Source organism: Eurytemora carolleeae, unplaced genomic scaffold (assembly GCF_000591075.1).
Source record: "Eurytemora carolleeae unplaced genomic scaffold, Eaff_2.0 scaffold1121, whole genome shotgun sequence".
In the NCBI taxonomy this organism is placed as follows: Eukaryota; Metazoa; Arthropoda; class Copepoda; order Calanoida; family Temoridae; genus Eurytemora; species Eurytemora carolleeae.
The window spans coordinates 44,127-66,747 of record NW_019397010.1 but is presented as its reverse complement, the minus strand read 5'-3'; the positions used below and the strand labels follow the sequence as shown (position 1 = coordinate 66,747).

General features: G+C 31.3%; 3 protein-coding genes across 3 annotated transcripts; all 3 read right to left on the bottom strand.

Moving 5' to 3' along the window:
* Positions 1-821: 821 nt before the first annotated feature.
* Positions 822-3,220, bottom strand: LOC111711080 (uncharacterized). Its single transcript, XM_023485329.1, has 3 exons — positions 2,991-3,220; positions 1,605-1,681; positions 822-1,475 (listed from the first exon to the last, which is right to left on the bottom strand). Exons 2-3 carry the CDS (start codon positions 1,620-1,622, stop codon positions 822-824), a joined length of 672 nt encoding a protein of 223 aa, XP_023341097.1. The 5' UTR covers positions 1,623-1,681; positions 2,991-3,220.
* Positions 3,221-6,937: 3,717 nt separating this feature from the next.
* LOC111711084 (uncharacterized) lies at positions 6,938-10,078 on the bottom strand. The gene is made up of 3 exons (XM_023485333.1): positions 10,067-10,078; positions 8,910-8,999; positions 6,938-8,005 (listed from the first exon to the last, which is right to left on the bottom strand). The coding sequence occupies exons 2-3, from the start codon at positions 8,963-8,965 to the stop codon at positions 7,180-7,182; spliced, it is 882 nt and encodes a 293-aa protein (XP_023341101.1). The 5' UTR covers positions 8,966-8,999; positions 10,067-10,078; the 3' UTR covers positions 6,938-7,179.
* A 3-nt stretch (positions 10,079-10,081) lies between these two features.
* LOC111711076 (uncharacterized) lies at positions 10,082-21,397 on the bottom strand. Its single transcript, XM_023485325.1, has 12 exons — positions 21,285-21,397; positions 20,270-20,323; positions 19,153-19,222; positions 18,843-18,954; positions 15,881-16,005; positions 14,201-14,362; positions 13,720-13,827; positions 13,121-13,207; positions 12,115-12,239; positions 11,199-11,270; positions 10,722-10,790; positions 10,082-10,184 (listed from the first exon to the last, which is right to left on the bottom strand). The coding sequence occupies exons 1-12, from the start codon at positions 21,389-21,391 to the stop codon at positions 10,082-10,084; spliced, it is 1,194 nt and encodes a 397-aa protein (XP_023341093.1). The 5' UTR covers positions 21,392-21,397.
* Positions 21,398-22,621: the final 1,224 nt, after the last annotated feature.

The following is a 22,621-nucleotide window of genomic DNA, read 5'->3' as shown; positions in this document are numbered from 1 at the left end:
AGGATAAGACTATAAAGACGAACTAAAACTTTTAAACTATCACAACCCTCATGTTAGTCTTCTATCTTAAATATATCTTGAAAAAGAAAGAAACAAGTTTAAAGTTGCGCTGACAAAACATGAATGTAAAGAAACATTCCGGACAGTCGTTTCTGCACAAAAAATATTTTACAAATATCATTGCGCACTTTATCCGGGTAACGCTGAAAGTCTACTGTCAAACCAAATTTAATCTATTAATGCTATTTACTTAAATTTATAAGATGCATCAACTTAACAATAACATCTTGAAGAATAGGAAAGTACGGATAAAATTTTATCGACAAACTTGGGTTTCCAGGACCAATCATTATACTGGAGAATGTTTGACAAAAGCGTTAGAAATAAACTTCTTAAAAGGACTGTACATGAAAAATGAAAGAGGGTTTAGGATGAAACCTGAGAATCTCAGGCGTTAAACGATACATATAAAACATCTATCTGATGTTCCTGTCTCGAGAAGTTGATATATAACTGTGTTTTGTCATTCTTTTTAGGAAATCCAATATTCAACAATCTTTTTATGTAAAGAATTTATAAAATTAAACTAGCTGTAGTGCCCGGCGTTGCCCGTGGAAAAAATGTTTAAAAAACAAAGTTTGAAAAAAAAAATTTGAAAAAATCGAATATTATTTAGCCTATGTCACCCCCAGGCTACTCATGAGTGTCCACAAAAAATGTCAGCCCATTCGATCCAGCCATTTGGCCGGCTATAGGGAAAATATTTACGAATGTCTTGTTTTATTATATAGATAAAGTCTGAAAAGTTTAGAATGAAATATTTATCCATACCAATAATATAACATAAAATGTTTAATAAGCATATTTAATACTCTGTCATATCTGGAGTTCTCTATGTAGAGGTTGGAGTAGAACTCTGGAGATCTGGAGTTCTCTATGTTGAGGTTGGAGTAGAACTCTGAAGGTCTGGAGTTCTGTATGTAGAGGTTGGAGTAGAACTCTGAAGGTCTGGAGTTCTGTATGTAGAGGTTGGAGTAGAACTCTGAAGATCTGGAGTTCTGTATGTAGAGGTTGGAGTAGAACTCTGGAGATCTGGAGTTCTCTATGTAGCGGTTGGAGTAGAACTCTGAAGATCTGGAGTTCTGTATGTTGAGGTTGGAGTAGAACTCTGGAGATCTGGAGTTCTGTATGTTGAGGTTGGAGTAGAACTCTGGAGATCTGGAGTTCTCTATGTAGAGGTTGGAGTAGAACTCTGAAGATCTAGAGTTCTTTATGTAGAGGTTGGAGTAGAACTCTGAAGGTCTGGAGTTCTGTATGTAGAGGTTGGAGTAGAACTCTGGAGATCTGGAGTTCTCTATGTAGAGGTTGGAGTAGAACTCTGGAGATCTAGAGTTCTGTGTGTTGATGTTGGAGTAGAACTCTGGAGATCTGGAGTTCTTTTTGTTTACTGTTGAGGATGTAGTAGAAGGGATGTCCTAAATAAAAATATATGTTAAATCTGTTATTTTGTTTCTTGAGGAATTTTAGCTAAGAACTGGAGCTACAAGTCCCCTAGTACTTTTGTAGGAGTAAAAAACATAAAATATAAAATATTACCACATTACCCTAGAAATTAGAATCATGCTGTTCCTTCTCAAACCTCATTAGCTCCTCTATCATGGATGCAGGTTGAAATCCAAACCTGGAGAAAATTAAAAATAAAATATTTATAAATACGCAGATTTTCAATAAACACACATAAACACTAAAGACATATAAACACTAAACACATATAAACACTAAACACATATAAACTCTAAACACATATAAACACTAAACACATATAAACACTAAACACATATAAACTCTAAACACATATAAACACTAAACAAACATAAACACTAAACACATATAAACTCTAAACACATATAAACTCTAAACAAATATAAACACTAAACACAGATAAACACTATAACCACAAATTAAAACTAAACACTGATTTTTAGCTGATAACTGGAGCTACCAGTCCCCTATCAAATATAATTTTATAAGCACTGTTTTAATGCTTATAAAATTATATTTAACATTGACACAAGGAGGCATATTGCTTCATTAATTTTTATTTTTATGTCAAATTATGCTAAACTTGTATCAAAACTTATTTATCATCATATATGCATTAAGAATAAATGATAAATAAGCTGGGTTTCATACCCGCTCACTGTATTCTGTGTTGCTGGCAAATTGTTATCAGCTAAGAACTGAGCGAGTAATAATTAAAGTTTAAATAATGTTAATATACAATCTGTTTGTAATTTTTTTGATTAAGTATAATATACATTTGTCTATAATGTACCCCGTCACATTTAGTACTCATGTATATTATTCTGAATTCAAAAAAATTAACATTGAGGGGAAAACTGAGTTGAATTTGAAGAATAATTAAGTTTTAGAAATATACATATGTATATATAATGTACCTCGTCACATTTTATACATGTGTATATTATACTTCATTAAAAATTATAAAAAATACAAACAGTGAATCTTGACCAGGCTGTGAAGGCTTGACTAGGTTGACCGGGAGCTAGAGAACAGTGCTGGGAATAAACCCAGATGCTGGTTTATTCCATCAAGTTGAATCAGGAAGCTACGACATCGACGATATGGGGGACAAGCTGCTAGGCTTTGAAGAAGTGAAGAGCGAAATAATGCAGACAAGCTGAAATTAATCATATTTAGAAAAATATTCAGGCATTTTTCAGACATTAAAGATAAAATTTGTGCTCTAAAATATGTTTTCAAATGAAAAACAAATATAGAACACAAAATACCTCTCCATCTTGGATTGTTCAACTGATCTACAACCACTAGATTGAAGGATCAGTTGTCTTCCAATAGAAGAAGTTACATTAGTCTAAAATATCATTGTTTAATGATATTGAACTAAAAATAATGTCATAAAAATAGAATATAAAATCAATATTTCCCCTAAAAGTATGAATATTTACCTCAATTATTAGCGGAGAGGAAGTTCTACTGAACTTTACATTATCCGGCAGCCATTGAACTCCAAGAGTAGGTTTAAACAGAAAGGCTGTTAACAATGCTTCTTTCTTCTTTTCCGCCGTAGCAGCATTGAGCAGACATTCTCGTGGTGGTTGGAACACCTTGAGAATACTCTCAGAGGTAGACAGATTCGGCATTTTCGGATTTTCTTCAAGTTGAGAGTGCACCTTCTCCTTCAAAGGTTGAAGTAAAAGTGAGCATTTTCTCGGATTTGCCCGGATTTTCCCGGATTTCCCCCCGATTTTTCCCGCATTTCTTGAAAAAAGTGTACTATGGGGGGAAATACGTTTATCGTTAAATACCGATATATGGCTATTTTAACAACATTTTTAGAAATTATTTTTTAGGAAATGCATTAAATAATCAAAGCATTTATTATTAACCAACTTTTATACTTGTATTTGTCCATTTACGACGACAATTATAATATAAATTGTGAAAACTCTTTGATTTGATTTGATTAACCAGATATATTTTAGATATATTACAAAATATACATGAAAGATATTCTCAAATATTCTTGAAATATATTCCTAGCAGAATATTATTCTACCGCACAGAACAGAATGTTTTTTTTAAATTTAGAATTACTTTGCAATTTTTATAATTTCATAATATTTTGCAATGTTTTCAGTTTTGCGACTCTTTCCGCATGGTTTAAGGCATAAATATTAAAAATCTATTTTTGTTTTGTCATGAATATTTTATTTACGATTTATTTTAAAGGACCCTAGTCGGGAGCATGATTTAAATAATTCTCTGTATTCCTGTCTATATACATACAGAAAGCTGTAGAATAAGATTATGATTTCCATTTAAAGATAGAAACAACGATACCAATTAAATCTTTATCTGATCAAATCTTTAAAAGATACTTTTAGCTTGAAAAGTGTTTAATTCTGACAATCTCCTTCATAGTGTTTCTCAAGCAGATTCCACAATAAAAAATATCAACTTTCCAAAAAGATTATTTTTATTTCATCGTATCAAGTGTTTAAGTGTACTGTTGAGAATCTATTACTGGAGGGTCACTTGAAATTTCATCTACAGTCCCTTTAATACAGTAAGGACCAGAAAAATGTGCAATGTATGTCGACATTTTTCTTCCTATTACTTAATAAGTTTTGCCAAGTATTTTTAATTTTTAAATAATGCAAATGGTATATCTCTCAAAATGTTTAGACCACTTATTTAGAAATAGTTTAGTTGCAAAATCGACAATTATTTTAATATATTCTGGTTCTCACTGTGAATATAATTCAATTAGATATCAATCAATATTTATTATTAAAATTAATCTCCAATGAAAAAATAGAATTTAGACTTTATAAAAACATTTGACTCTTAGAATAGAATATAATAGAGCGGAATTTAAACAATCCCTCGGTATGAATTTTGTCAGTCCCTTTCAGCCTGAAAGGGAGTTCAAAGTGTAAATGTTCACAAATTATACGCAGTACATCACACTAATACAGTATGATCCCTGGACATATCCATTCCAATATTTTTGTATCATTGCCGTGCAATTTTTGTAACATTGCCGTGTAATTTTTGTAACATTGCCGTGCAATTTTTGTAACATTGCCGTGTAATTTTTGTAACATTGCCGTGCATTTTTTGTATCATTGCCGTGTAATTTTTGTATCATTGCCGTGCAATTTTTGTATCATTGCCGTGTAATTTTTGTATCATTGCCGTATGATTTTTGTATCATTGCCGTATGATTTTTGTATCATTGCCGTGTATATTTTTGTATCATTGTCGTGCAATTTTTGTATCATTGCCGTGTATATATTTGTATAATTGCCGTGTACTTTTTGTATCATTGCCGTGTACTTTTTGTATCATTGCCGTGTACTTTTTGTATCATTTCCGTTTAATTTCTGTAAAACCTATACTGTTGCAATGCAATGTAATCTCCTCACTTCAAAATAAAGTAAATTGCATGTAATATTGAAAGCTTAAACATTTTTAATTCTAAAGTTTTGAATTTCTAAAATGTAACCGGAAACATTGGCTGTTTTCTTTCTTGTGCGTAAAATCAAAACATGGGGAGATACAAGGTCATAAAGCTGTACCAGTGATGTTGCATACAATTGACAATACATATAGTTGTTCAAAGAATTTTGACTACTGAGGATCGTCATGAGTCGTGTAACAATTATGTTTAGTATAATTCTTTTTTAATAAAATGTGAAGTTTAAAAGCTGAAATATATATATATATATATATATATATATATATATCTAAGTAAGTCTAGCAAATGTTCTATTGACATGTATATATATATTTTTATATAAAAAAGAAGTATTCAACATATGATTTGAATTTTTATTGTATCAACATTATGTTTCTTGCTATGCAATCTTCAGGATGTATGTATGAATATCTGTTAGCTATAGCTGGCGAAACGGCTATACCGAATTTGCTGACATTTTTTATTACTCATGAGTATATTCTGCGGGCAACGCCGGGTATTTTCTTCAGCTAGTATTTCATTTAAAAAATATTTATCCGATTTTTTTAACATCTAAAATAAGGATCAAACATTAATCTCTATCTTATTCTGACCTGGAGGGATAACTTCGGGATCAAATATTAATCTCAATCTTATTTAGACCTTGAGGGATAACTTCGGGATAAAGCATTAATCTCTATATTATTTAGACCTGGAGGAATAACTTCGGGATTAAATATTAATCTCTATCTTATTCAGACCTGGAGGGATAACTTCGGGATTAAACATTAATCTCTATCTTATTCAGACCTGGAGGGATAACTTCGGGATTAAATATTAATCTCTATCTTATTTAAACCTGGAGGGATAACTTCGGGATTAAATATTAATCTCTATCTTATTTAGACCTTGAGGGATAACTTCGGGATCAAATATTAATCTCAATCTTATTTAGACCTTGAGGGATAACTTCGGGATAAAGCATTAATCTCTATCTTATTTAGCCCTGGAGGAATAACTTCGGGATTAAACATTTATCTCTATCTTATTTAGACCTGGAGGGATAACTTTCTGGATCTAACATTAATCTCTATCTTATTCAGACCTGGAGGGATAACTTCGGGATTAAACATTTATCTCTATCTTATTCAGACCTGAGCTTTAAACTTTTGAATTTGATGTCCTTAATCCCGATCGGTTATTTAATCTGGAGATTAAGAAAAAGAGGAGAACAAGCATTATTTAATCTGGAGCTTAAAAAAAAGGAGAACAAGCATTATTTATTCTAGAGTTTAAGAAAAAGAGGAGATTAAGCATTGATTTTGATATCCACGATTCTAAAGTTTGAAAGTTGAACTAAAAGTTGAACTAAAGGGAGCAATCATTTATTTATATCCTCATTGCTAAAATATCGGTTTAAATATGAAAACGATACGAAATCAAGCAATTAATCGTATTTAAAGTATTTATGTTTTATAATTGCTAAATAATGATGATCTATAGTTAAGCTTTAAACTTACAAACAAAATAACATAAAATCTTGATACATTGTTTAGTTTAGTCAGGAAATCAAATTTAAATATTATTAATATTTCCATTTTATTCGGATTTTTAATAATTTTTTTATTGATTAGATTTTGATTAAATTAAGTTGTTAATTATATCTAATCCTCCTAAAGATTTCATATGATAGAGATCTTTACAAATAGTATAGTTCTATACTCCAAACAGATTACAAATACTTCAAATAAAATAATTGTAAAATTGCGTATATTTTTGCAACCCAATTTCGTAGACCTTAAATATTTTAAAATAAGAATTCTGTTAGGCCAAATAATCTAAGATTGAAATATATACCTTGGAAATATCAATGGTTTTTGTCAGCAGGTTGCAAAGATGGATTAGAAATTTGAGTTTGTGACAAAGAATCAGTTCCTTTAGCTTTATGTTTATTCATTACAACAAAGTGGTAACTTAAACATTATTTGATCTGCTTCGAAATAGAAATTGGTTTACAATCATAAAAGATCTTTATATGTTTATCACAAAATATGAACTATAGTATATTATGTTTCAACCTATAACCGATTGTGAACACCTAAAAAGTCGAAGCTCTGCATTTTTGTTTTAAACCATCTGAAAAAAAATATTTCATTTAACATTGAACATCAAATTCAGTTTTTATATTGAGCTCCAGTAGGAAAACCAAACATTACAAATATAGGAGCAGGAACAGCAATAAGATTTCCATAGTTGAAATCTTGATGCCTGAGAAACCTTGAACCTTGAACTTGAAATCCTGACTCTAGGTTGGAAAAGTATTCTCCACCTAGTTCCACCAGCTGACCGTTCTGGTTTTCTTCTTTTCTTCCATTAGGTTTAGATCTTTTAGTATACTTCCTTCTTTTTATTTTCGCGGTCTTGGATGCTTCAGGTTCTAGTTGGCTAACCTCCCTTGTCTCTGAGGCTACTTGTCCTAGTTTGCTCGCCTCCCTTGTCTCTGAGGCTCCTTGTCCTAGTTGGCTAACCTCCCTTGTCTCTGAGGCTCCTTGTCCTAGTTGGCTAACCTCCCTTGTCTCTGAGGCTCCTTGTCCTAGTTTGCTAGCCTCCCTTGTCTTTGAGGCTCCTTGTCCTAGTTGGCTAACCTCCCTTGTCTCGGATGCTCCGTGTCCTAGTTTGCTAGCCTCCATTGTCTCAGATGCTCCTTGTCCTAGTTTGCTAGCCTCCTTCTCTGCCCAATCTGCCAACAGTTTCCTAAATTCTGAACCCTCCGATTCTACATCTAATCCCAGATTGACCAGCTCATCGTTCCATTCATTCATCTCGTTCCATCCTAATCCTCCAAAATCTTGGTTCCATTCCTTCTGATCCTTCTCCTCACCTTCCCATCCTTGTAATCTTGTCTCTTCAATCCATCCCATCCTACCTGTTTCTTGAATCCAACCATAGACTGGGAGAAGACTTTCATCAAACTGCTTTACATGCCATGTCTCTAATTGACTAAAATAAACGAGTTTAAACTTGATTTTCTCAATTCTAGGCCGCCTACTTTTACTTCAACTAAAGTTCATCTTTGATATTGCGACAAAATTTGCGACATTAGTAAATCAACCTAATTTTACAATTAAAATTCTTGGCCTGGCATTTCCAAAATGTGGTCTGCCTCTTTTGTGCTTCCAATATTACAGTTATTTTGTGATTATTGTTTCAAGTATAAAAAGTGGTAACGAATGTACCGTAATTATTTCAAAGCTCAAATCATGTTTTCAATTTACTGTCATGTTTAGAGGAACATCCTGTCTAATCCATTTTAGTGTGAATAATTTCCAACTGGAAGGCACCTACGTAAACTTCGAGATATAAAATAAGAAACGTTAATAGTTGAAATTGCACCCCGCGACCGACGGGTTCCTGACGCTCTGGCACCCTTTAACGCGATGCCATCCATTATTTTGTGACCCCACAGAATAAATTTTTAAAGGCTTTCCCGAAACATAATTTATTTTTGCCATGTAATTCAGTAAAAAAGTAAGCCAAGAAACCAAATAGATTATCAAGTACAATAGGTGGCAACAGATAAATGGATCTATTATACACGACGTCACAAGTGTAAAGTATAACAAGGAAAACGAAATTTTCTCACATTATTTGACATGTTTTTCAAGATTAAATAAAAAAGTGTAAAAACAGAAAATAAATAACGCATAAATTGCATATTTTTCACTGTAAGATAAGCTCTTTATTCTAAAATTATCACTATTATAAATATTTTTGTCGGACACAATACTGATGTGACACTTGTGACGTAAGAATACAACTGTACTGAGAGTGTACAAATACTACGATTCCATCTATTGTACTTAACAATCTATTTGTAAGAAACTATTAAAGGTGTATTACTAACCTCAGCTTGTCTGGGACTTCAAGCATCTCATAAAGAAATTGATTATATGATTTCATTAGAGCAAGTCTTTTTTCCCCTTCTTCCAAAAACCTGTAAAGATTAATCTTTACGTACACATATACTTTGCTCCTCTCTTTGTTTGTTTGTCTGACAGAACTGATCGGGCCCAAATTGAGTGTGGGACCTTACATGACCCATTGGATTATGGATCAACAATCAACATTAAGTCCGTTGTAATGGCAGCATACCTCCACGTTTTCAACTCGTCTTTACCAAATCAAGAAATCCATGTAAACTAACTTTTCGGTTGAGCAATAATATGAATCTTTTCCCTACAGTTTTGCAGACATGTTCAAACCCCGACTTTTACGAACAACTTTTTAGCAAACATTTTTATCATAGTTGGGAAACATGAAGAAATAAATAAAAATAGTGTTTTCTTATTTACTCCGCATTAAAAAGAGTGAACATGATCAAATTCGAGAATTACCGCACATTTCCCATTTTATTTTATTTTGTACAGTGAGACCTATCAAACTGTGGAATATTAAGACTATTAAACTCAATTTAAGATTTTAAACAGTCCAATAAAAATTTAACACAGCAATTGTGCACTGTTAAGTGACCTAAATATATCACTTACTTAATAAGTTAATTTTTAAGAAACTGGTAAAATATATGCTTTATAATAGCATCACATACACATAAGTTTGCTTGTATGTTGGTCAGAATTCCTACAACTTACGATTCAACAATTCAACATTTCTTATATTTCACAATAACTGACAAAATGGATGGACCAAATTGGCTGACATTTTTGGAGGGAACCTATGCTATTTTTTTGATAAAATTCCACTGGCAACGCCGGACACCTCGGCTAAAAACATGATTTAATAGCGTGGGTAAACGCAGGAGTAGCTATAACAATGAATAATAATAGAAACCTGAACAACGCTGGGCACTGCAGTTTGTTAAAAATAAAATATAAATTTACAAGTTTACTAACCTTTAATCTTTAAACTAAGCTAAGTTTCCCTGGTTCTATTAAGTTCCCCAATAAAAGTATGAGGCAAATCGGTCAAATGCTTAGAGGTATATTTGTTTCAGAACTGAGACTTTAAGAGGAGAGCAATAGCATATTCTAGTATTGATAATACCTATGATGGTATTCTTCATAAAGAACAAATCCTTTGTCCTGAGATGACCGGTTGAACCCCGCACGTGATGGGATGATATTTGTTTTTACTCGGCTTATTATCAATCTCCAGAACATTCCTAGAAAACGGCGTAGTCGAGTTTAAATAAAGTAATGTACTGATTAGTTCAATGATTCATTATGTTTCTTCATCAAAAATCCGATTTTTCTCATCTACAGCTAAAAAGCTTACTTATGGACATTTGTTAAAGGTTAATTTGAACTTTCGAAAAAAATCTATTTTCAAAGAATAAGGATCAAAAATAAATTGCAAGTTAAAGGAATTGAGTCTTTGCCACAAACTCTGATTTTCTTATCACAATGTCTTTGCCTGCACCCAATGTCGTAGATCTTAGATATTTCAAACTAAGAATTCTGTTAGATCAAATAATATAAGTTTGAAATATTAAAGTTTTACGCTATCAGATAACACATATATTGGGGTAAAAAACATTTGATTTTGTGACAAAGACTCAATTCCTTTACATTTTTTATTACGTTCTCATATCTCATTTATAGTATAAACCCCTTACATTTTCCACAAGTGCAGTGGCTTATTAATGTGACAAAATTATAAAATAATGAATCTTAAACCTCAACTTAACTAGATAGCTTACCTGTGTGACTCTATAAACTTATTTATATTGGTTTTCAGCCTATACCCTGACACCACATTCTTCCCATGACTAGAATAAATAATATAAATCAAGAATATTCAGATTTTTAAGATAATGATTTTGGAAAATTTAAAATACAACCTTAAATATTTCAAATCTATATTATTTCCTCTAAAATAATTCATATTTGGTTACAATGATATCAGGTTATAAAATCAGAGTTTGTTATTAAAAACTTAATTTCTACAGAACATATTAATACATATTTGTCATGTATGTACTTACCAGTACAGGTTGTTATATACAAACCAAAGCTACTGATTAAACCAAGCATCATGTACTTACCAGTACAGGTTGTGGTATCTGATATACAAACCAAAGATACTGATTAAACAAAGAAACATGTACTTACCAGTACAGGTTGTGGTATCTGAGATACAAATCAAAGATACTGATTAAACCAAGCATTGTACTTACCAGTACAGGTTGTGGTATCTGATATACAAACCAAAGATACTGATTAAACCAAGGATGGAGAGAAGGTTAGCACTGAACAATTCTTATAATCTTTTAACTTATTGAACGAAAAATATTCTTTGCGCTTAAGTTTACAAGTGCATTGTGTAATATGCGATTAGCTGAGAAATGAAAAAAACACGTTGATAAATGTTAATGAATTTTAAATTAAAATTAAAAAAGCTGAAAGCTGCAATTATTCAGAATAGGCGTGCGTATAGTTGTTTACAATATTATATTTAAAGAAAGTGAACTTGTAAACTTTAAATATGAAAAAGAATGTTTCCCTGGTGTCTAGAAGAATGTAGGACAATATGAAGATTGAAGAATTAGTGAACTTGTAAACTTTAAATTATGAAAATAAATTAGAATGTCTCCCTGGTGTCTAGACTAATGTAGGAAATTATGAAGAAAGTGAACTTGTAAACCTTAAATTATGAAATATGAAAAAGAATGTCTCCCTGGTGTCTAGAAGAATGTAGGACAATATGAAGAAAGTGAACTTGTAAACTTTAAATTATGAAATATGAAAAAGAATGTCTCTCTGGTGTCTAGACTAATGTAGGAAATTATGAAGAAAGTGAACTGTAAACCTTAAATTATGAAATATGAAAAAGAATGTTTCCCTGGTGTCTCGAAGAATGTAGGACAATATAAAGAAAGTGAACTTGTAAACTTTAAATTATGAAATATGAAAAAGAATGTCTCCCTGGTGTCTAGAAGAATGTAGGACAATATGAAGAATTAGTGAACTTGTAAACTTTAAATTATGAAATATGAAAAAGAATGTTTCCCTGGTGTCTAGAAGAATGTAGGACAATATGAAGAAAGTGAACTTGTAAACCTTAAATTATGAAATATGAAAAAGAATGTCTCCCTGGTGTCTAGAAGAATGTAGGACAATATGAAGAAAAGAGAGTTTTCATCCTTCTCAATATATTCATCGATAGTTTTCTCGGAGAAATGAGTCATTCCAGATATACTTACTCCAACAACGAAAACCTAGAAATAAGAAATTATCTTAAAGAATATTAAAAATAGTTATCAAAACTAGATAAATCTAGAAAACAAAGAAACATTAATAATTAATTATAAAGTATTTTTCAACAAAATCCTGCAAATTTTTTTTTGTATGGAAAATCTAATAAGATTTAAGTATTGTTTAAAGGGAATGTTTGTTGAAGGTGAAATAGGGGATAGGGCATTTAATTTTTAATAAATAGTAAACATTTTAGCTAATAAATATTCTGTCGCAAGCAAAATGACTTAATTCTAAGAAAAATGTTGAACATTTCCTTAAATTGTTTTTTTTTTCTGACAATATTTTTTTGACAATAAGTCTTCTTCTTTGTTCCATACACCACAAATAAATGCTTTGAAAAAAACTTAAATATATTATTCTCAAAGTTTACGGTTACGGTTAATAAATACATTCTTTAAAATCAGTATTTGTTAAATAATTTAAGGTCAAAGATTTGTCTATTTTTGAGATTAAGCACTAGGCTTTTAGGGCTCTTATTTTCTTTTTCAACTTTTAATTGTGGCTTTATCTGTGAGCATCTTCTCTTTGTACGTATAAAATGTTTTTATTTTTAATTTGCGGATTTCATAATACTTTTTAGCGCATTTTAAAAATTTAACAAAATTAAATAGTTTAAGAAAGATTACATATTTAAAGTCTGATTGGCCATGAACCTTCCCTGGGGCCACGTGAGGTCCCACCCAAATTAGGGCTTGATCGGTTCAGCCATTTTAACGTTTATTGGATACAAACAAACAGACAGACAGACAGACAAACAAAGTATATTTATAAATTGGATAGATATACAAGTTTTCCGGAACTTCTCGAACACTCCCTTTAACCTGAACATTAAGGTTGTGACCTGAAAGACAAAGAATGAATAGTCCCTTATTCTTGTTGAAGTTATGAAACTAAGGAACGGTCCAACAAACTGAATCTTCAGAATCCACTAGAATAGAATTGTAATATTATTTTACCATTATTTAATGTTTTGATCAGCAAACTCATAATTCATCAACTTATTAACAGCAAGCTCTGAAACAGACTAAGAATAAAAGAGCAACAATGATTCCGTCTAATTTCAAGTAATTCTTAATTTATAGAGTTCCCTGTCCGATTCGCAATGGTACACTTGATAAAGAATAAATATTCATATCTATCTGTTTAAAAATTTACTATTTTCAATTGTGGTTTCTCTATAAAATTGACTTGCGCACAGAGACAATGGTGGAAATTGTCAAAATTACATGCGCACAGAGACAATGGTGGAAATTGCCAAAATTACATGCCTTTCAAGCTAGAAGAACGAAAGTTTTTTTTTAGCGGCACCGTTGTGAATTAGGCATTCCCAATAAATTAGGGTTATTTAAAGACAGTCCTATAAACAATTTACACTTCGTAGATTTCAAAATTGATCAATTAACAACAAATATAATATATTAATCCCACCCTCCCATTTACCTTTCTCATCCTCAGAGTGAAGAGAGTCCTGACGAGTGTAATGACGAGGGGGATGAAGAGATAGATGTTCGACATGTATGCAAAGCTACTGTGAAAACATAGCCGGGTCTAATGTAGTAATATTCAACAGATTTAAACTAATTCTTTTTATATAAATATTCATTTATGTTCTTTCTTAAGGAAAATTCTTTAAAGGATTCCACCCCTATGCCATTCCTTTTTCCTTCAGTGTGTTGAGGATAGTATTAAAATTCAAATAACTAGTTAACAGAAAGTTTTATAATACAAGCTTGCTAATTAGAGCCCCATTTTCTTTAAACTTAGAGCCCCATTTTCTTTAAACTTAGTTCAGTCGGATCATTCCTCCCGGTGAAGTTTTAAATTTATTATGGTTTAAACTCATGCCCATAACCTTTTTTGCCCTAAAAAATTAGTAAAAATCGATGCTCAAATTATCAAAGTCATCAATCTTTGAATCTCCCTTTTCACAGTTCTCTTGGTGATGTAAGATGGGTCCAATATGTCTATCCTCGCCCTCCTCCTCCTCCTGGGTAGTTCTATTAACCATGATCTCTATCCTTGACACAACCTCCACCAAGAGGTTCATCTCTTCTTGGGTCGGAGGCTGTTGAACTAATATCTTCTACAATGCAATATAGAGGTTGCTACATACACATAGGAGGCTGTTCAACTACTTCCTTATACAATACAATATAGAGGTTGCTACATACACATAGGAGGCTGTTGAACTACTTCCTTTCACAATACAATATAGAGGTTGCTACATACACATAGGGTCTGAGGGATGGAAAACCCAGTCCAGTGGGTTTTATTGTTTTTTGTTTGGCTTTTTTTTATTTGAAAGTAGTTAAAACCTACTAAAATTCATATTAATTCATAATAATAAGACTATTTAAGCAAAAGCAATAGGTGAACTTTATAGTTATGAAAAATAATAATGTTGTGATAATAGGCTATAATCATAAATAAATACTCTGCAAATACAATAGTATCACCTCCCTTATTAATGAGGGGAATAATGCTTTTTATGATATTATAGTTCTATAAATTTCAGACTAATTTATCTGCTCAAGAAGGAAGACCACTGTTAAATACCGAAAAACTTCTGCTCATAAAAAATGACAAAGAAATTATATATCCATATTCTATCGCAACAAATTTTGACATTTTTCATGTAGTTCTGTGTATCTTCTTGGATTTTTCAATATCTTTGATCCTTGCTATAAAAAAACAAGCACTGCAGACGATCGATTGATTTAAAAGTTTTCTATAATTGGATTTGTCTGATGTAAAACTAGAAACCGTCTTGAAGTCCAGAGTGACAAGGTTGATTACTTTGATTATTTAAATATTTTTTTAAATAACTCAATATTCGAACAATACTCATTTTGTTAAGATCATTGGTTTAAGTCTTAGGAAATGAATAAATGCGTCAGTTTTAGTGCTGTGAATTTCTAAAAAGCAATACAGTTGATAGTAGACCTTATTTCTTGAAGACTTTATCATTTTAAGAGCGAAGAAAAGGCATTTATTAAAAAAAAAAATTTAAAAATCCATTAAAACCCAAAAAACCCCACTTAAGGTGTCTTTTTTTTGGGTGGGTTTTTTTTTGGCTGGTTTTTTAGGCCAACTCTGGACTTCCCTTCTGCAATACAATTTAGTGGTTACTACATACAAATAGTAGGGATGTACACAATTGAACAATCCAATATAGTAGTGGTTGCTACATACACATAGGGGACTGTTTAACTACTTACTTCTACAATACAATATAGTGGTTGCTACATACACATAGGGGACTGTTGAACTACTTCTTTCTAAAATACAATATAGTGGTTGCTACATACACATAGGGGACTGTTGAACTACTTCTTTCTACAATACAATATAGTGGTTGCTACATACACATAGGGGACTGTTGAACTACTACCTTCTACAATACAACACAGTGCTGTTGCTACATACACGTAGGGGACTGTTCAACTACTACCTTCTACAATACAATAAAGTAGAGGCTACATACACATATGAGGGAAGTACAACTACTTCCTTCTTCAAAACAATATAGTGGTTGCTACATACACATAGAACCCCCTGTACATCTAAATGATAGCACAAGATAGAATTACTAATTAATTACCCTTGTAATAAAGATGATAACATGATTATAGACAATTACAGCGAGAACTAGGATCAAAATAATAAACTGCCAGATAGAACTGTTCTCTCGAGTCATTGCAAGAACATACACATGAGGGAGAATACCTAGAACAAGGAGAATAGAAATTTATTATTAATAGAAAATATACCGTGACAGTTAACATGAAAAACAAATTAAATTGGAGGCATATGAGAATTTCAAACCACGTGTCAGTATAAATAATTAACTTTAAATTAGTTAAGACAGCAAAGGACTTTTAAGTACTAAAGCTTTGTTTTTAAATGGCTTGTATACAAATACGTTAATATCCGTTTTTAAACATTCAGGAGACAATACAAAATTCTGAGAAGTTTCACATATTTCTAAACTGGATTCTTTAAAAGTTTGATTTTATTAAACAATTGGTTTGGTTTTTTCAGACTTTTATCTTCTGTCAGATTCAAAATTTCATTTAATAAAAAATAAAACTGACAGAAAATGAAATTTTGATATGAATAAGACTTGTAGATTTTTTTAAAGCCTCCGAAGTAAGTCCTAGAATCTCAAAAAACCTCTTCACACAGAGCTGAAAACTTTAGAATGAGATATCCTTAATCACGATCGCTTAATCTGATTATCCAATGTACATACTTTTGAGTTTCTTCTTAGTAACTCTTTTTGGATAATTCTTAAGTATAAAAGTTACGTTTGATAACAATTACAATTACAATGCTATATCGATTGGACTAATATCCGATAAATTAAATCATGTTAATTTGAAATTATAAAAAAACTTATTTTAGGACTATTTTATTTTGAACGTTAGTCTTAATAAACATTAATCCAAAACTTACATTCGTTCAATCGATGTTTAGTTCAATTGATACGATACCAGAAATCAAAACCGGTTTTCCAAAAGTTAAATAGTACATCTTTACATGACACGCTGATTGTTTAAATTTTTAATTTCTTTCTAGGACATCGAATGCATTTTAAAATAATCTTGGGTTTAATAAAACCAGGAGTTTAAGCATTAATCTTGATATCCAATCCACCATTCTAAAGTTTTCAGCTCAGATTAAAGATCAGTAAACTATGTGACAAAGTGAGAAATTTATGATTTTTAATATAACAAATAGTAGTATCTATAGCCTGAAAATCTTATTAAAGAGAGTGAACGGGAATATATGATAGTTAAACAGAGAATGTAGAATAGTAGAGAATTTATTTAGGATTCATTTGAAACCTATAAAACGTTTTAATGGTGTATAATTACAAATTTTGAGCGCAAAGCAGAGGCGCAACTAGGGGGGGGCGGCCGGGCGCGCGCCCTTCCCTAGCACCTGAGAGGGAGGGGGGCGCCCCCCCCCCCTGCATGAAAAGAAACAAAGAATGGCGAAAATCAGTATCACAGGAATAAGAAAACCAATAGAGTTATTGTAGAAATGTTATTGTGTTGAGTTTATTGAGTACAAACTGTCTCTTGGATACTGTTATAATGCAGCTAGAAGAGAGATTTGCTCCAATAACATCAAAGGCCATGGGTTTGCTTTACTTGTTACCAGAGAAAATAGCTTCTCATACCCTGGCTGATCTCAAGAGTAAACTTTCAGAGAGCGAGTTTTATCAGTCTTTACTTCCAAATCCTTTACTCTTCTGGGCCGAACTTGTACTATACAAGAGCAACCTGGAGATGAGAGGGAGTAAAGCCATTCCAACAAATCTAGACGAAGCTTTGCAGGAAATAAAACCTTCAATATTCTCAAACTTATTTACCATGCTGAAAGTAGATATTTTTTTTAAAGTACATTTTAATTCTCCTTAAATGAAATGAAATTTTGCCAGAAACTCTGATATTTTAAGTCCTTTAATTTTATCTTTGCAACCCAATGTCGTAGATATCAAACTTTGAATTCTTTTGGTAAAATATTCCAAGTTTGAAATATCAAATGTTTACACCACTCGGTGCAAAGATTTAGGGATTAGAAAATGTGAGTTTGTGGCAAAAACTCAGTTACAAATCTAGAGAAAATTCTGAACCTGGCAAATTTCTAACTGATTATCATATTTGTCCAGAAACTATAAATGATTATTTCTTGCAATTTAATCTGTAATTAAATTAACCAGGTACTTAAAAAATACTCTTTTGCGATTCGCACACATATTGACTCATATCATTCATTTTACAGCTGTTGGAAGTATAAATTTTGTAAAAACACAAGAACAAAAAATCGATTTGAATTGAACACAGCCAAATCTGCATGCAACAACTTAAAATTTCCTTTTTTCGACTTCAAACCCTTAAAAAAGCACTTTTGTTTTTGAAAAATTTTCGAAAAGGGGGGGGGAATCCCCTCCTTAACCCCCCCTGACCCTTACAAAATAATATATTGCCCCCCCTAGCAAAAGTCCTAGATGCGCCTCTGGCGCACAGTCAACATTCAAAATCATCCATTTGGGTGGTTACGTTAATAAGAATCGTTTTTTTTAATAATTAAATTAAGTTGACAAGAAATGTAAAAAAAATCTACATATTTCTCAATTGAAATGTTCTCAATAATCAATGTTAGAATCAAATATTTCTTTTGCATTATTGTATTGAATTTCTTATTCTTTATGAATTTGTTCCGAGATTTCGGCATATTCTTCAAATGTCGTCTTTTCAATAAAAATTCCAGGAAATCTTCAGAAAATGTTTGTAAACAATGAGACATTACAGAAACCAATAACTGAATAAGATGAACTTACTTTCGATGAAAATAGTTAATTTTTATTTTCTCATCCTGTTCCTAAACAACTAATTAGTTTACTGTATAACTATTGCTACATTTTTAGTCGTCATTGTTGAATAATGACTCGTAAATTTCTCCACAATACAGTACATTCTATTAATAAAATTCCACCGTTCAAACATATTTTTGAGTGACATAATTTATGAATAAGAACATAACAAAATGTTTACCTTGACATGTAACAATAGACACAATAACATGAACAAGTCTAGCAGATGATCTGTCCTTCTCTGGAATAGTGTCTCCGCTCATGATACGAACTAAGGAGTCAAAATCCAGAATCTATAATTAAAGTTAAAGTGTACACTTTATATTTTCTACTTTAAAAATTATATTTAAACCCGTTGTGGAAAAAATATAATTCTTCTTGTGTACAAGATAAACTTTTGTATTTGTAGGTTTGCGAAGTGATATAATTTTATATAAGTAAAAAAATATAGCAAAAAGACAAAAAAATCTTTGTTTAAATTAATAAATAACCTGTAATTGTCCTGAGTATACAATAGCAAGGATTCTCAGCAGAATTCCAGCCCAAAGTATGCAGTGCATACTAGACAAATAGTCATTTAGACTAGTCGTTAAACATATAACCTTCACAAATAATCATTTAGACTAGTCGTTTAACATGCAGACTTGACAAAAAGTCAATTAGACTAGTCGTTAAACATATAGACTTAACAAATAATCATTTAGGTTAGTCTTTAAACATACAGACTTACTTCACAAATAGTCAATTAGACTAGTTGTAAAACATTTAGACATCACAAATAGTCATTTAGACTAGTCTTTAAATATATAGACTTGACAAACAAACATTTAGACTAGTCATTAAACATATATACTTGACATATGAACATTAAGACTAGTCATTAAACATTATACACTTGACAAATAAACATTTGGACTAGTCGTTAAGTACATAGACTAGACAAATAAACATTTAGACTTCACTCCTAGTCGTTAAATATATAGACTAGACAAATGAACATTTCGGTTAGTCGTAAAATAAATAGAATTGATAAATAGTCATTTAGACTAAAAGTCAAACATATAGACTTGAAATATGAACATTTAGACTAATCTTTAAATATATAGACTTGATAAATTCATTTGGACTAGTCATAGATTAGTCAATAAATTAACATAGTTAAAATACAACATAGTGTCCAAAAGGAAACATAGTCTAGTCAAAAAATAAAACATAGTTTAGTCAAAAAATAAAACATAGTTTAGTCAATATATAAAACATAGTTTAGTCAATATAAAAAACATAGTCTAGTCAAAAAATAAAACTTAGTTTAGTCAAAAATAAAAAATAAAACAGAAGAGTAGTCAATAAAATAAACATTGTGCAGTTAATAAAAAACATAGATTTGTCAATATATATAACATAGAAACGTCAATAACTTAAACATAGTTTAGTCAATAAATTAAACATTTAACAGTTGAAAAAAAAACATAAATTAGTCAATAAAAAAAACTTTTTTACAAACTTTTGACACAACTTTAAATTCTCAATGAATATGAAAAAAAACGAAGAAAGAGGACGGTGCACAAAAGAATATTTATTGTTTAATGTTTACTGAACTGTTCTTACCCAAGAATAAGGTTGCAGGAGATACGAGAAGGGGGTTCAAGCATATTCATCTCTCTACACCAGGCATAGTTCATCTCAGCTTTTTATTTAAAGGCAGTGCTTAGGATCCGGATCATATACAAGATTTTGGCTTTCTGAGTCAGGATCCACAATAATATGTGAATCCTTGGATCCGGATACAAGGGGCAAAATATCAACCAAAAACTGAAATAAATACCTTTTTTACTCTCAAAAGCAAAATCTTAACTGTTGAAAAAGAGAGCAGATTATTAACGTTTCCTGATATCTGAATGGGTAATAAAAAAAAAAAATTGACGATTCTGCTTTGTTAAAAAAATCATTAAATCTTAAAAATGTTCATGTATGACCTAGACCCGGATCTGGATTAATTTTTCCAGGATCCGGATCCGCATCAGAATTTTATGGATGCTAATCGCTGATTAATTGGGTGAAACTATTTCATTGAAAATGACAATTTCTGTTTGCACCAATAAAATCTCACGGTAGTAAATTATAAGAAGAAAAATATATTTAACAGGTCTACTTTGTTAAAAAATAATAAATCTTTAAAATATTCATGACCAGGGTCTGGATCCATTTTTTTCCGTGCGGATCCAGGGTCCTGATCAGAATAAAATGACTCCTAAGAGTGAAACTATTTCATCGAAAGTGTTAAATTCTGTATGCACCAGAGCAGTAAATTATTACCAAAATTTGTATAAGCAAAAATTTAACAATCAAAACTCATTGAGTGATTAACGATTTAAAAAATTAGCGATCATCAGTGAAGGTTGATTTTCCAATCGGTATAAAAAGATACGTCTTAAACCACTGAAAACCGCCCATTTATCCGTTTTTTGATATTCTAAAAATGTTGTTATTTATGGCAAATGTCTAGTTTTTTCGATAATTTGAAAAGTGTCTTTTAAAAAAATCGGAATTTTCCTTATAGTTTGTTTAATTCTCAAAAGATTTTTATCTTGAAACCCTTGTAATCTGAGTTAAGATGAATTCCCTGTACATCTCTAGCTTGTCCTCCATAAGGAGGCTGGTGGGCCCCGACCTCAAGGGTTTCCCTCGCCTCGTCTTATTTCTCTTTTGCAATCCATTAACGACCTCCATCTTTTCTTAAAAATATTTGAAAAAATTATAAAAATTTACATAAATGTATTTAAGTTTTTATTATGAAGAACAAAAACATTAAATCATTAAGGCTGCACACTATCAATTACTTTTTAAAACGTTGACATAATTCTAATATTTTCTATTTATTTATGAAAATCCATTTTCAGTTTTGATTTTTATTTCACTGGATAAAAACAACAAAATAACAATATAGCTAAAGGAAAAAATAATAGTAGCTAAAGTAAAGGTAAAGGCTATAAAGTGCTGGTGGTTCAGCTGGGTCGGACTAGGATGACCGAGCGCTGTGGCTGATTTGTTTTCCATGTATAAAGACAACACTAGTTCAGATTAGCTTGACAAGGCCAATCCAATTGAGTGATAACGTATATTTTTATAGTGACGCTGTAGCTTAAAGGGAGTATTCGCGAAAAATGAAAGGGGGTATAGGCATAATGCGATAAAAAAGCACTTTTGATCGAATCTTACTTCTATCTGTTGCGTCTATAAGGAGAAAATTGTAATAGACGTCTCATACCGAATAACTTAGCGTCCATTCAAATTGAGAAAATTGCAACATACGACTTAGTCCGTAAAAAAATCAATTTAATTTCAAACAAATCATTTAGATATTACAACCTATAGTCATAGATTATCTTTCGCCACATTTGTATATAGTTTATATATTTTACAATGGTAACAAAACACAAACTGGTAGGGCACCAGTTTTTCTAATCTTGTGACGAAAAAGCCTCTTTTCTTCATTTCTGATTTCTTCTTTCCTACTTTCTTCTTTCGTGTTCTTCTTCCTTTCTTCAAGTTAGATCCTTTCCTCTCGTAATCTTAAAGGAAAATAATTTTTTTTTTAAATCTTGTATTGATCAAATATGTACAGACAACCTATAAAAACTCTTGTATTGAGCAACCTATAATAAAATAAATATAAAACAACCTGTAATAAACCATTATAAACGTATTAAACAACATATAATAAACTTTTTTTCAAACAAGATATGTATATTGAAACCAGTCAGGGGCGTACGAGGGCTTTTGTTTAGGGGGGAGCACAATTTGCGCGCGTAAGCGCGCCAAAAAAATTTTTTGGTCCCCCCCCTTGGCAACATTGGTCCCCCCCCTTAAAAACCCCTTTTTTGAAAAAATATTAATACCTTTTTTAAATTTTTTTTTGCCCCCCCTCCCACCTGGACTTGTTTTGTTCATAAAACGTTA

What these genes read in the sequence shown, in the direction of transcription:
- LOC111711084 (XM_023485333.1), bottom strand. Translation starts at nt 8,965, where the DNA reads ATGAAATCATATAATCAATTTCTTTATGAGATGCTTGAAGTCCCAGAC. An exon ending in GAAGTCCCAGACAAGCTGAG is followed by an intron (nt 8,006 to 8,909) that starts GTTAGTAATACA and finishes CGTTTATTTTAG; the next exon opens with TCAATTAGAGACATGGCATG.
- LOC111711076 (XM_023485325.1), bottom strand. Translation starts at nt 21,391, where the DNA reads ATGGAGGTCGTTAATGGATTGCAAAAGAGAAATAAGACGAGGCGAGGG. An exon ending in GACAAGCTAGAGATGTACAG is followed by an intron (nt 20,324 to 21,284) that starts GGAATTCATCTT and finishes TGCCTGGTGTAG; the next exon opens with AGAGATGAATATGCTTGAAC. An exon ending in AGATACCACAACCTGTACTG is followed by an intron (nt 10,791 to 11,198) that starts GTAAGTACAATG and finishes TATTTATTCTAG; the next exon opens with TCATGGGAAGAATGTGGTGT.